General features: G+C 37.5%; 1 protein-coding gene across 1 annotated transcript in view; it reads left to right on the forward strand.

The window, feature by feature from the left end:
- LOC119599437 (probable leucine--tRNA ligase, mitochondrial) overlaps window positions 1-15,000 on the forward strand; it is a 17,972-nt gene that overhangs the window by 1,950 nt on the left and 1,022 nt on the right. Inside the window, exons 2-14 of the mRNA XM_037949215.1 lie at window positions 530-624; window positions 1,316-1,454; window positions 3,289-3,531; window positions 3,921-4,054; window positions 5,130-5,918; window positions 7,631-7,797; window positions 8,135-8,308; window positions 8,922-9,013; window positions 9,341-9,431; window positions 9,807-9,909; window positions 12,533-12,674; window positions 13,183-13,329; window positions 14,265-14,333. Of these exons, the coding sequence (XP_037805143.1) occupies window positions 530-624; window positions 1,316-1,454; window positions 3,289-3,531; window positions 3,921-4,054; window positions 5,130-5,918; window positions 7,631-7,797; window positions 8,135-8,308; window positions 8,922-9,013; window positions 9,341-9,431; window positions 9,807-9,909; window positions 12,533-12,674; window positions 13,183-13,329; window positions 14,265-14,333 (2,385 nt within the window). The remainder of the gene's footprint in view (window positions 1-529; window positions 625-1,315; window positions 1,455-3,288; window positions 3,532-3,920; window positions 4,055-5,129; window positions 5,919-7,630; window positions 7,798-8,134; window positions 8,309-8,921; window positions 9,014-9,340; window positions 9,432-9,806; window positions 9,910-12,532; window positions 12,675-13,182; window positions 13,330-14,264; window positions 14,334-15,000) is intronic.

The raw sequence follows: 15,000 nt of genomic DNA on the forward strand, positions 1-15,000 counted from the left end.
TCTTGTATTGTGAAGATATTCATTCTCATTCATACCTTTTATACATTTGTCAACAAGAATACAGTTCAAAGTAATATATACTTGGGAGTCTGTTCATAATTAGAATTTTGTACTTCTTGTATCACATATAGATTGCTCCATATGGACTTAGTCACCAAGGGGTTAATTACTAGACCTATCTATATGTATATTCTCAGAAAGAAATATTTTTGTTTCTGTTACTATATGTACTGTTAAAAATGATTGTCATGAAAGGGTCAGTAATAATAATGATAACAGTATCAATAATGTTGATAACAATGTCAGTAATAATAGTGGCAATAGCAGTGATAATGATAGTATTAGAAATAAAAGTTTTATTTTTCTGAAAGATCAAGGAATTGTTAAAACAGGCAGGTAGGCCTACTAATAGATTACATAATGACTAAGCCTTTGTGAAGCCTTCTATACATGAGCAAAAGCAACAAAACAAAACTACAGTGGACCGTTCAGTAACACCAATGTATTAATTTCCTCCTGCACATTTCAGGACCAAGAATTGACCATAGACGTAAAGAGAGAAGCAGAGTCCTACTGGAAAAATATTTATGCAAGCACGAACCAAGTACAGGATGCAGAGAGAAGGTAGACAGGATTAAGTAAATGAAATCTTATGGTTTTTGGCATCTTGAGACTTTTTTTTCATAGAGGATACAATTTAGTTATCTGGGTTTTTTTTTTTTAGATTCTTTTGATGTTCATTTTTAAGTAATTGATATAAGGATTTTAAGCTTTGTAAGCAGAGAAAGATAATGAAAATAAGGGGGATGAGAATTTCTATAGCCTTGATCAAAATTTCCTTTTCTCTCATTTTTCTTCAGTATCCTCCCATTTTTACTCCTCTCTTTCTGCTCAATATCATCATCATCATCATCATTATCATTGTCATTGTTATCATTATCATCATTATTGCTGTTATCATCATCATCATCATTATTATTATAGTTGTTCCTGTTGTTATTCATGTTATTGATATTAGTATATACATTATTATTATTCTCTCTCTCTCTCTCTCTCTCTCTCTCTCTCTCTCTCTCTCTCTCTCTCTCTTCTCTCTCATCTCTCTCACTCTCTCTCTCTCTCTCTCTCCTCTCTCTCTCTCTCTCTCTCTCTCTCTCTCTCTCTCTCTCTCTCTCTCTCTCTCTCTCTCTCTCTCTCTCTCTCTCTCTCTCTCTCTCTCTCTCACTAAGACACCTCTCTCACTAAGACACGAAATCAGTATCTGGATGATTGTCATTAAGTGGTTTTATTTCATATTTATTTCTTGCCTTCACAGCGGAGTGGGGAGGCAGAAGGGCAAAAAGTATGTTCTGGCCATGTTCCCTTATCCCTCTGGCAAGCTCCACATGGGCCACGTCAGGGTGTACACCATCAGCGACGCGATGGCCAGGTTTTATCAGTTGCAGGGCTATGAGGTAGGGGGTCGCAGCGTATGAAAAAAGGAGTGAGATGTCTTTTCTTCCTTTAGCTCTCATTTTCCTTTAACTGTTTTTTTTTTCTTCTTCTTCTTCTTTCATGCTTTTTCTCTTTCTCTTTTTATCTTGTTCTCTTTCTTTCTTTCTGTCTCTCAATTTCTCTATCTCTCTCTTTGTATCACTCTCATTTGCTCTCATTCTCTTTCTCTCATTCTCTCATTCTTCCTCTCCTTCTATCTCTTGCTTCACCTCTTTCCTTTTCTCACCCTCTCTTCATCCTCCGTTCTCCCTCTCCATTGCTATTTCTTTTTACTTTTTTCTCACCACTTTATTTCACTAATAAGTTGCTTTCCTTATTTTCCCAGTTGGGGTCTACTTGTTAAGGTTTAGCTTCAAAATAGCAGACCAAATGCATGCATCTGTCAGCATCCTTAGTCCAAAGTATTAAGGCAGTTTTATGGTTTTATGTCTGTAATTGTGTAGAAAAGTAAAGTTTTGTAGTAATTAGTATAGGAAGTAATAATGCAATAAAACAGTCTTATTCAGCAACATTGATATAATACTGTTTGATTTTTTTATCAGTAGGGCAGATTCAGTCCACCAGTTAGCAGATGACTCCTAAGGACTTAACCTTAACAAGCCTTAAATTGGGAAAGAATAGTAGGAAAGAATATGAGAAGTGAATAAGAAAGATGGAGATGAGAAGGCATGAGAAGATGAAATCATGAGGTGGGAAGTAGAGCAAGGATAAGGAAAATGAAACAGGAAGGATAAAGATGAGAAAGGTTGAGATGAGGATAGAGAGAGAAGAAGGATAAGAAAAAATAGATAGGATGGACAGGAGATGAGGATGAGGATGAGAAGTATGAAAAAAGTGAAATAGTTTGCTTGGGTGTGAGAAGATGAAGAATGGGAGGGAAGAAAGATAAGGAAAGTGAATAGGGAGGGGATGTGAAGGTAAGGATGGGAAGAGAAGGATAAGGAAATTGAAATAGGGTGCATAGGAGTGAGATGATAATGATGGGGAGAGGAGAAGGAGAAGGAAAGTGAAATAGGAAGGCGATGAAAGATTAAGAATGGGGACAGAGGAATTATAAGGAAATAGGGTACATGGGGGGGGGGGAGATAAGGATGATTAGAGCAGAAGGATAGGAAAAGAGGAATATGAATTTAAGGTAAAGATAAAATAACTGAAGCAATAATCAACAGACAGGGTAAAGACTGGGAATTATTTATAGCTGGATTCGAGCAAAGGTGCAAGGGATATAAGGGCTGAGATGTGACGACTTGCCACCTCAGGAACCTTCACTTTCACCTCATAAAACTGACCTGTTATATTGACTAAGGAAACGGTTTTTGGCCAACCAGGAACAGGGAACAGATACAGCCACCCTTACATTTTTACTCAAATCCAGCTCTAAATATTTCCCAGTTCAGTTATTTCATCTTCACCTTAATGTGTAAAATTCACGTGTCTGGATGATATTGATATTAATAATAGTAGCAATAATGATATTGATGATAGTAGTGGCAACAGTAATGTCTTTTCATTCAATTCTTGTGGAATTTATGGATGGAGCTAAGTTATTTTTCAATGTATGTGACTGACAGTTATATTATCTCTTTTTTTTTTCATCTCTTCTTGTAAAAAAAAAGATCCATTATAGAGATATATTTCTATATTTATATATTTACAATAATGGTGCTTCAAAAAGTTCCAATTTCAAGTTATAGTTCTATTGGTATAGTTATTTTCTGTTGAAAATAACTGTTGAGGAAAAAAATTTGCCACTGATGTTTTTTTTCATCTTATTCATCCACATTCTCTTACCAGGTCCTGCACCCTATGGGCTGGGACGCCTTTGGCCTTCCAGCAGAAAACGCAGCCATCGAACGCAACGAAATGCCCGAGAAGTGGACCTACAGCAACATACCCCAAATGAAGGAACAGCTCCTTGACCTTGGCTGCAAGTTTAACTGGGAGCGCGAACTGGCCACCTGCGATCCCCAATACTACCGATGGACGCAGCACATCTTCCTCCTCTTGTTCCGAGAAGGCTTGGCGTATCAGGAGGAGGTTTGTGGTCTTAGTGAGAGAGAGAAAAAAAATGGATGTGTTAGGAGATTCTTATTTCCCCATCCAACGTTGGTGATTTATTGCGAATATCAATAATAATCATTGAAGAGTATAACTAAACATATCTGAATTAGTTGCAGGTAGTCTGTATTATGATCTTTCTTCCATTATTGACTTAAGGATGGATTTAAAAATTGTTAATGCATGTCATTTCCTCCTCCTACTACTCCTCTCTCCTCCTCCTCGTCCTCCTCCTCCTCCTCCACCTCCTCCACCTCCTCCTCCTCCTCCTCCTCCTCCTCCTCCTCCTCCTCCTCCTCCTCCTCCTCCTCCTCCTCCTCCTCCTCCTCCTCCTCCTCCTCCTCCTCCTCCCTCCTCATCCTCATTAGGCCCTAGTCAACTGGGATCCAATAGACCAGACAGTGCTAGCGGACGAACAGGTCGACAGCAACGGTTGCTCATGGAGATCTGGGGCCAAGGTAGAGAGGCGTTTTCTCAAGCAGTGGTTCATTAAAACAACCAGGTAATCTTTATAGTATTTTGATCAGATGATTTTCAGTTTTTAGGTCCATACTTTTTATTATTTTGGAACAGTTGCCATTCTGTCTTATCTTTTGTGGGTTGAAATGAGAAGAAATTGAGGTAGATAAAGTATTGGAAACATGACCTCAGAGGTGAATCCACAGGCTGTGAGTTCAGATTATAACAATTAGATGAATGAAATAAGTAGTTAGGAAAGGTAAAGGGATTTGTTAGAGTGTAGCTTAGGGTTGTTAGTAATATGTTGTTAAATATTGTATGGACATATAATCCTCTTTTTTGCTTCTCTTTTTCTTTTGTGTCTCTTCCTGTGGTTCTTCTTCCACTTCTTCCTCTTGCTTTTTCTCCTTGTCATCCTTCTGTTCATGTTCCTTCTTTTCTTTCTCATATTTTATCCTTTTCTTCTCTCCCACAATATCTCCTCATTTTTCTTCTCAGTCTCATCTTCTTGCTATTCATGCTCCTCTATGTTTTCTCTTATTCTTAATTTTCCTCCACCTCCTCCTTACTCTCCTCCTCACCCATCACCTCCTCATTGTCCATCTCCTCCTTCTCCTCCTTCTTCTCTTCCTCCTTTTCCTCCTCCTTCTCCTCTTCCTCCTTCCCTTCTTTTTCTATCTCCTCCTCCTCCTCCTCCTCCTCCTCCTCCTCCTCCCCCCCCCATCTCCTCCCTCCTCCTCCCTCCTCCTCCTTTTTTGTGCCTTTGCTTTCATATGGTGTAATTTCCTTATAGAAAAGTCAGTCGAAGTGGCAGAAATTATCAGATTTTATAAATTTTTTACAGGCCAGAAATTAGAGTTCAGATGATTGATTTCTGCTGATATTTTGTTTTAAAATGTTCTTTAAAAATATTTAGCTTGTAAATGAGACATGAATTGTTTTCTCTTCATCATTTTTTATTCCCTGATATGTGTAATCCATTACTTTTATTTCCTATTATGCATGTATATATATATATATATATATATATATATATATATATATATATATATATATATATATATATATATATATATATATATATATATATATATATATAATTTCCTATTATTCCCCAGGTTTGCCAAATCACTTCTAGAAGGCCTCTCAGACCCTGTGCTTGAGGACTGGCGTGACATCATCAAGGTACAAAAACACTGGATTGGCAATTGCAATGGCTACAGGATTGAGATGGAGGTAGTGCACGGTGATAGTAGCATTGATGATGAAGAGGTGGTGGCAGGTGGCAGCTCCTCGGCCACAAAATTAGACTTGTGGATGCCCGAGCCAGAACTTCTGCATGGGGTGAGTTTCGTAGGATTGAGGCCAGGGCACAAGCTTGACACTGAGGCCAACAGAAAGGAGGAAATCGACAAGATTCGGGTGCTGAGGGTGAGGGCCATTTGTCCCATCAGTGGAAGGAAGATCCCGGTCATAGTTAGCAGTCGGTTGCCATTTCCAGGAGATGCAGAATGCTATGTGGGTTTGCCATTTAAGAGTGAGAAGGACCAAGCTATTGCCAGGACTTGTGGATTTGAAATAGTGAATGTTAAGGAAAATGAATTAATGGTGCATTCGGGTCCTCTTGATGGCCATACTCCCAGTGAAGCAAGGCAGATGATCATAGACGAACTCTTAAGACTAGGGGCCGGAGGGTACGAAACGAGTGCCAAACTACGAGACTGGCTGATATCGAGGCAGCGTTATTGGGGAACTCCCATCCCTATAATCCACTGTCCAAGTTGTGGGGTTGTTCCAGTCCCAGAGGAGCAGCTGCCAGTTGTCCTTCCAAAGATTACAAAGTTCCCAAAGAAGGGGATATCTCCACTCAAGGAAGCAACGGAATGGATACACTGCAGCTGTCCCAAGTGAGTTAGTGGCTTGGTGTACTTTTCCATTTCCCTTTTTTTTTTTTCTTCTTTTTTTTTTAGTTCTCTTGTATGTCTTTGGGTTTTTTGTACAGGTTTTGGTTCAAGGTAGCACTATTAAGTCTTTTCCACAGATTTTGTTTTCAGGGTAAATGCATTATTATTTTGTTTCCCTGAAATTTACGTTTCTTTTATAAGCAAAGCATAGTTAGTGTACTCCTGTCAGACCAATCACTAAACCTTTTTTTCTATCCAACACCTCATGAAACTGGAGATATGACCATCATGTCACATTTACTCTCATTACCTGGCAATCTTTTTCTATAATTTCTAATGTCATTTTTTCTCCTTACCTTCTTCTGCTAACATTATCTCCCTCACTACTACATCCATATGAACATTAAACATCCAGAGAAACATTACACACACACACACACACACCCTTCAGAACCCTGCTGCACCTAGACTTCACACTAGTTTATCTCCTTGCTTCTTGTTCTCACATATACTTTACCATTCTTATTATATATACCTCTCTCAGAAGCCTACTGCCAAGGCTTTACGTACTTTCACACAGTCTCCACATAGCATCTCTGTCTATCCTATCATTTGTTTCATCTATCCTTCTGTCCCCTCTTTTCTTATTTCTGCCACTCCTGTCCTAAAACTTAATTTATCAGCAAACCAGTACCTCTGTAGCTTCTGCATTTATATCCATAACCTTTTTCTTCATACAGTACAGTTTACACACTCCTCCAGTTGAAAGGAACTATGCCAGCTATAAAAACATACATTAAGTAGCCCCATCATTCATGTAGCCATAGTCTCTTCTCCCATATTTTGACATTCCACTGCACATCTTTCCAAACTGGATACCTTATCTATCTTAATTTACTTTAAAGGCACCTCAACTTCCTCATAAAAAGTACCACCACATTTCCTTGCTTCTCTGTCATCCTCAAAATTCAATAAACCACCAAATTACTCCACCCATCTCTTGCTTCTTGCCTCTTGAACAAGTAGTATTTGTCCATTTCTGTCACTGAATACTTCCTTACACGTACTAGCTTTACCTTCCATTGTTCTCCTTTGCTCTTCTTGTTCCCTTTCTTTTTAGGAACCTCTTCACTTAACTCGTTATTCTTCAGTCTACTACCTTTCCTTCCTGCATTTTACACCCATACACTTTTATACCTCAAGGCTCCTCCCTGAAAGAATTTCCATTCTATATCCATTTTCTCAGACTCTCTACCTCACTCTCTCTCACTGTTGTCAGCCTCTCCTGATATTCCCTTTCTGTCTTTGTCTTATTCAACTTCTTACTCTCAGTTCCTCTCATCCATATCCTTGCATTTCCACTCCTACTAACCTAAACATAATGATGTGTATCCCCCCATCCTTCCTAATAGTCTGACATGCCTCCATCCTCCCGGCCACAGCAAATTCACATCAAATAATATCCCTCCCTACTCTTTTCTTGCTTAGAACACATTTGATTACTCTCTTACCTAAGAAAGCATATTCATCATATTCATTTTCTCCCTAATCATCATGATTAGTATCATGATTATCATGATTAGTATTATTATTATTGTTGATGTTATTATTATTATTTTTTATTATTATTATTATTATTATTGTTATTATTATTATTGTTATTATTATTATTGCTGCTAGTTTTATCATTCTTATACATGAATGCCTCTTCACAGATGTGGAGGACCTGCAGAGAGAGAGACAGATACAATGGACACTTTTGTTGACTCCTCATGGTACTTCTTGAGGTTCCTGGATCCTCACAATACAGAGAAACCCTTTAGTCACGATGCCCAAAAAGATAATATGCCTGTTGATTTGTACGTTGGGGGGAAAGAACATGGTGAGCAATAAAGAAAACTTTTATTTTGGTTATTTTTATATAGTGAACAAACATTTGTGAGTAAGGAGGTAACTGAAGGGTCTATAAAATAGGTCAAAGGTTGAAATTTTTCAGAAATAGAATAAGACAAATATGTATATATTATTTTATGGTGTATGATAACCAGTGTAATATTTTTCACTTTACCCCCCCCCCCTTTTTTATGGGTAATTATAGCAAATACAAAGATGCTAAATAATAATTAATTGAAAAGCAGTTTCCCAGAAGTATTGCAAATTATCCAGACACAAATTCAAACAATGACATTAACAACAATCAATCTCTGTCTCTTCCCCAGCTGTGTTGCACATGTTCTATGCACGTTTCATACAGCACTTCTTAGCAAGCCTGGGATTGGTAAGCCACAAGGAACCATTCAAAAGACTTGTCACTCAGGGCATGGTCATGGGCGAGACCTATAGGGTAAAGGATTCAGGCAGATACCTCCCCAAGGACGAAGTGGATTTCTCAGGTTAGTGTTCTGTCGTGTCCCACTAGACATTTATAAATATAAGACATGCCTTGGATTATGACAAATGGTTTATCCTTCGTGTGGAGTTCTATGGTTTTTGCATGTGATTTTTGTTATTGTTCTGAAAGGAGTGTATCATTGAGAAAAACTTTGAACTGACCAATGCTTCTTTTAGTGGCAAACATACAAGGATGTTGTACGAGTCATACAGAAAAAAAAAAATTAAATGCTTTGTTTAGGAAATGACTTCTGACATGCGAGTCATTTCTTGTATTTCTTTATTTTTCCAGCCTATGCATGTTTTGGATCCATGTACAAGAATCCAAAGGGGGTTTGGCACCACATTTAATCCATTTGATGCCTGAAGTGCATGTATACTTGCACTCTCCTTTATGGTTTTGTTTTATTATTATTATTTTATTATTTTTCCATATAGATGGCAAGTCAGACAGGCAATGACATTCCCTTACTCTGAACTCACACTTAAAACATGTCTTCAGAACTCACACTAAAAAAAAATTCTCCGGAACTCACACTAAAAACATTTCCCGGAACTCACACTAAAAAGATTTCCCCGGAACTCACACTAAAAACATTTCCCCGACATTTGCAGTCAAGCCTCCTGTGGAACGTGGAACAGGAAGTGAACTTGTTGTGACGTACGAGAAGATGAGCAAAAGCAAGCACAACGGCATTGACCCAAAGGTAAGGCTGGTGTTGCAAAGAGGAGATAAAAGGGAAGGAATGGGAGAAGTTGCAAGAGGTGGAATTTGCGTAGATAGAGCATGTGCTTTAGAATTTATGAATAAGAATACAGACAGATGAGATGGAAATGTGGATATATGGTGTGTATCTCTCTGTATTGCTCTCTTTTTGTATTTTTGTGGCTGTATCTCTACTTCTGTCTATATGCTTCGGTTACTATCTAGACTGTTGCCTGTTGAAACTGAAAATAAGTAACTTATCCGAGTTGAGTTTAGCCGCAAGCAGTATTATGGAAGAGAGTGCAATCAACTTCCTGTCTTTTTTCAGGATGTGTTGGAAGAATACGGCACTGACACCACGAGGCTGTTGGTGTTGGCAAACTTTGCTCCTTCATCTCAGAGGAACTGGTCCAAAGATAGTGAGACTTACTGTAGATTTGTTTTAGGATTGCGTGTAATTGACTTTACTTTCATGATTCTTTGTCTTTTTTTTTTTATTCTTATTTTCTTCTTCCTTATATTCTTCCTCCTCTTCCAAAGATTTGTATATAGAGTATTGGAGTTATGGATAAGCAGTAATGAATAGATATAAGAATAGGCACATGAGTCACCCAAGTATTGTCAAGAATTTTAATTTGTGATCTCCTTACACACTGAAAGAATGCAGGCCATTGAATAGAAAAAAAAACAGAAAGCCAACATTCTTAGCAATATACTTTTTTTCCATTTGCGTTTGCATTTGATATTTGATATTGACATTATTGCATTTGATAAGAGACTTCCCCATTCTGCAGCATTCCCAGGTATTCTGAACTGGCAGAACCGCCTTTGGCTCACTGTCTCAGAATTCATCCACATGCGGCAGGATAAGGAGCTTCAGGCTGGCATTCCTTTGAGGTGAGGGCTTCAGCTTATATTTGGTGTTATTGTGAAGGTTATAGTACTGATGGATATTATAGGGGATTTGGAAATGATTATTGTAAGGGGGTTTAGAGAAACGTGAGATGGAGAGAGAGAGAATTTAGACATGAATATGTATGGGGGTAAAAAAAGATAATAAGGAAATTGTTGAAAACATAAGTAAAAGAAAAAGCATTTATCACTTCACTAAGTATAGTACATTGTGGACAATGTACACCCCAAAAATGGACATTCTGTTACTGAATGAAGAAGTAATGAAATGAAGAAAATAGTCACAAGGAATATAAGAAGAGAAGAAAATGTAGATGATGAAAACTAAGTGATTAGGAGGAAGGATTTTACTACTAATTGATGTTGGATAGAAATATTCAATTAAAAATTTTAAATGTTAGTCACATTATCTAGGGGCAAAAAATGTGGACATATAAGTATTCTCATTATGTCCAGACAAAATAGGATTCAAATTCATTGATAATGATAATGATGATTATAAAATGATGATGGTATTAGAAAAAAAAAGAATATTCAAGGAATGGGGATATCAGGTAGGCCAACCAATTGGATTATTGACTCTTTTGTGACTAAGTGTTTGTCGAGCCATCTATGTGCAAACAAAATTCACAAAGTGGACAGTGCAATTACCCAGCACCAACAGATTGATAGGTACTGTAAATGCAAAAACAGACATGGACTGTAAATACTACAGATAAGGAGTGCAAACTCACAGGGGAAAATGCAGTTAGAGTGATATATAAAGCAGGCAGATCCAATGACTTTAAATACATGATTCAAACAATGTCATAGAGGACAAGGGACATGGAAAGGCTTTTGGAAATTAACAGAATGTCAGATTAATTCACTTCTGAACCAACTACTCACCCATTTTGACATAAAGTTTTTTTTTTTTTTTTTATCAAAACTGATACGAAGACAGATTAAAAAAAAAAAAAAAAAAGAACTAATAATTGAAAAAGTACTTTGAGGGGTTTACATATGTAAATGAAATGTATGTTAAAAAGGCGTATGCTGCCAGAAATGACGTACCATTAGAATAGAAGCTATTTACATAGATGTGCATATCAGGCCTACCAGTTGGATATCAGGTAGGCATACTTATTGACTCATCATATTCTCCACCACAGTGTCTAAGGACACTGTGGAGGAGAATATGATGAAATCAGTAAAATGAGGAGAATATGATGAAATTGGCAAAAGAGAAATGGCCTAATAATGTGTGTATTGAAATATAAACTGTTTGAAAGATAGACTGAATGATGTTTGATGGAGATAGTGATAATTGAATAATTGAGATAAAGAAGATAACTGGCAAGAAAAAGTATACGTTTCTCAGAGAAATCTAATAAATGTCTAAAAATCAGTACCAGATTGAAATATTTTCAAACACTGAGTGTCAAGATGAAGATTTGTAGGACAGTATAATTCAAAGCATAATGTTCTTTGATTATATTCTAAGATGGAGAGGGTGAGATTGTTTCGATGATAAGGAGATAATTTAATAGTGATGAAATTATCTGAATGCCCAAAGTTGACTTTTTTGTCAATCACTATAGCATTTAATGAGAAGATAGGAAATTCGGACTGGGAAGTGAAGGAATTTAACACTAATAACAGGTTGAAATGATATTGATATTAAAAGAAGATTTTAAAAACTAGGAAATGCACTTGAAGATACAAACATTTCTAAAAAAAAAAAAAAAAAAATCTCCATCAAAGCAAGGTTCAATTATTTTGAAAGCTACAAGTGGTCTTTCGTGCAGCACACTTGCCCAAGAAAATGTTCATTTGTGGGCCGACGCTTGGTGAGGCAGCACCTTTGAAGTAGATACGAGGGAGTTGACAGTTAATGGACAATCTTCCACCCTTGGGTAATTTATCTTCAGGAATAAAGTTTGAGAAAATGATAGAGCAAAACAGGAAAATGTATTTTAGAACCAGGAAAAAGGGATAGTTGCCTGTGTCATAGTACTCGGAAAATGCACATTCGTCTTCATATGCCATAAGTTTTGTTTGATACATATAGCCTAAGCTTTTCATTTAGGGATTAACTACAGGACTTCCTTTCTCTCGTATTCGTATTATGAGTCCGTGATTAATTGGTGATCCTGTAGCTATACAGAAGAGAAGACTGATCTATCCAATTTTTTTGTGCGATGCTTGTAATGTCATCTCCGTTCCCCATGGCTGCCTGATACATTTTCTTCACCTGCCAGTGGAGGAAAAAATTTAATTCTTTGTGTTTTCTTAGATTTTTTTCTTTTCTTTTCTTTTCTTCAAATGGAAAATATTGTTAAGTTCAAGTAATTTTGAGAGAATCTAGAAAATTGTTGTTTTAAAAAATAAAATGTAATAAATAGCACATCTTTTTCTTCTTCTTCTTTTTTTTTCTTTCAGTCTTTATCAAAAAATTATCATAAGTTTCTAAAAAGTTTAGATTCATCAAAAATACGCTCATTGTTACATAGTTACCTGTAAACCATAAGGGGATAAACAATATGTAGGTTCATGTGTAGGCTTATAGTTTTCAGCAAGATTTTGATAGCATTCTTTAAATTAATATTTCTTTTCTTTTGTATGCCAGCATGGAGGAGATACAGGAGCACGAGGAATTCCTTTTCGAAAATCGGAACTTTTACCTAAGAGGAGCAACGTACAATTTCTTGTATACGAACCAGCTGAGTGTCTCCATCTCGTACATGCAGGGACTAACTGTAAGCCTGAGGGTAAGGCGTGCTTTGTATTTTGTAAGTGGTGTAATATTTGGTCAAGCTTTTCGCTCGGGTTCGGTTGTTTCTCAAGTGAGAGAATACATTTCAAGAAGTTCATGTGATTATTGATTTGCTTTTGGGAAGGAGTCATATGACTTTTGTTTCTTTTTTTTTTTTCTTTTCTTTTTTTCTTGTATCTCATCTTCTCTCTTTTTTTTTCTTCTTCTTCTATTTCTTCTTCTTCTTCTTCTCCTCCTCCTCCTCCTCCTCCTCCTCCTCCTCCTCCTCCTCCTCCTCCTCCTCCTCCTCCTCCTCCTCCTCCTCCTCCTCCTCTTCCTCTCCTCCTCCTCCTCCTCCTCCTCCTCCTCCTCCTCCTCCTCCTCCTCCTCCTCCTCCTCCTCCTCCTCCTCCTCCTCCTCCTCCTCCTCCTCACTTTCTCTTCCTCCTTCTCCTCCCCCACCTTCTCCTCCTCGTCCCCCACATCCTTCTTTTTCTTCTAAAATTCCTTTTTGTATCCTTTCAGAAAATACCAAAGGAAATGATGCTGACTGAGGAATTTGAAAAATCATTAGCTGCGCAGATTATAATGCTGTCACCCATAACCCCTCACTTAGCTAGTGAATTGTGGGCAGGTTTCTGCAGTGTTGCAACCTCACCATGCACAAGGAAGGTAGGAAGGTGTATTTCTTGTAGTGAGAGAGAGAGAGAGAGAGAGAGAGAGAGAGAGAGAGAGAGAAAGAGAAGAAAAAGAAGAAAGAAAGAAGAGAGAGAGAGAAAGAAGAAGAAAGAAGAAGAAAGAGAGAGAGAGAGAGAAGAGAGAGAAAAGAGAGAGAGAGAGAGAAAGAAAGAGAGAGAGAGAGAGAAAGAGAGAGAGAGAGAGAGAAAGAAGAAGAGAAGAGAGAAAGGAGAGAAGAGAGAGAGAGAGAGAGTGAGAAAGAGAGACAGAGAGAGAGAGAGAGAGAAAGGGAGTGAGAGAGAGTCAAAAGTTATAGAAAATATAGATGTTCTGATAAACATGGTACAAGCCGGCAAGCCCTCTCTGGAGGAGTCATTAGCCTTTTCAACCAAATGACAAAGTTTCACCATCACACACATGGTGCACAGCCTAAAGAGAGGAGAGAATTAGTGTATATATTTATATGTCTGTATATGAATCATTAGAAAAAATAGTTTGAGGGGTATTTTTTGTTGGCACGTGGAATATCTAGTATATTATTTTAGATTAATGGCAGTGGCTTATTAGTCTCCAGAATATTTTGCACTAAAGTAGGATGGATTAAGTCACATCTTTCCTAATATGTACATGTAAAGTTGAGTGATATGTGCTTAAGATGAAGAATTGTTAAGATTATTTTCTCAGTGAGTGAAGAAATTTCCAGTTGGATATTCAAAGAGAATATTAAATGTATTTTTCCCTTCTATAGGTACGTTCTTCTGTGACACCTTACCAAAAACTAATAGAAATAATCATACTGAAAAATACAGCCATTTTGCTTGACAAGAAAGTTCCTTAAAGATGAAAGACCTCCATTTAACTTGTTAATTAGAAACCATAGTATGTTTAATTAATCGTTTGAAATTTCTTTATAATGTTTTGAATTTCAGGATGTACCCTTATTGGAGCAACAGTGGCCAGAGATCGACTCGGAGTTTGGACTGCCTCTCTACTGCAGGGTAGGTCTTGCGACAGTCTTGTTTGGCATCTGTTAAGGGGAGGGTTATTAGTTCATTCTTTTCCCGAGTTAGTTGCTCTTGAAAAGCAAGAAATGTGAACTTTAAGAGAGGGTAATCTCACTTTATTCTCCTTTTTTTCTTCTTCTTCTTCTTCTTCTTCTTCTTCTTCTTCTTCTTCTTCTTCTCCTTTTTTCCTTGTTCTCTTACTTCATCTCCATCTCATCTTCCACCATCACTGCTACCTTCTCTTTTCCCCATCCTCCTCCTCTTTATCCTCTTCCTTTTCCTCCTCTTTTGCACTTCCACCCCCTGGTTTTTTTTTATTATTATTATTCCTTCTATACCTCCTCCTTTCCTATGTATTTCTTATTTTCCATTTCTTGTTATTTTTTCTACATCTCCTCCTTCTTGTATGTATTCCTCCTCCTCCACCTCTCTTTTTTTGTTGTTGTCCTCCTCCTCCTCCACCACTGTATTTATTCATTTTTTCCCCTTTAAGTTCCACCTGAAAAGAAAGTTTAAATGGACATTATACCTTTTCACTCCTCATCCTCCATCCCCCTCCCTCCCTCCCACCAACCCCTCCTGATCTTTTTTTCCCCTTCCCCCTCCTCCTCCTCCTCCTCCCCCTCTCCTCCCTCCACCTCCTCCTCCTCCTCCTCCTCCT

This window comes from Penaeus monodon, chromosome 42, assembly GCF_015228065.2.
Source record: "Penaeus monodon isolate SGIC_2016 chromosome 42, NSTDA_Pmon_1, whole genome shotgun sequence".
In the NCBI taxonomy this organism is placed as follows: domain Eukaryota; kingdom Metazoa; phylum Arthropoda; class Malacostraca; order Decapoda; family Penaeidae; genus Penaeus; species Penaeus monodon.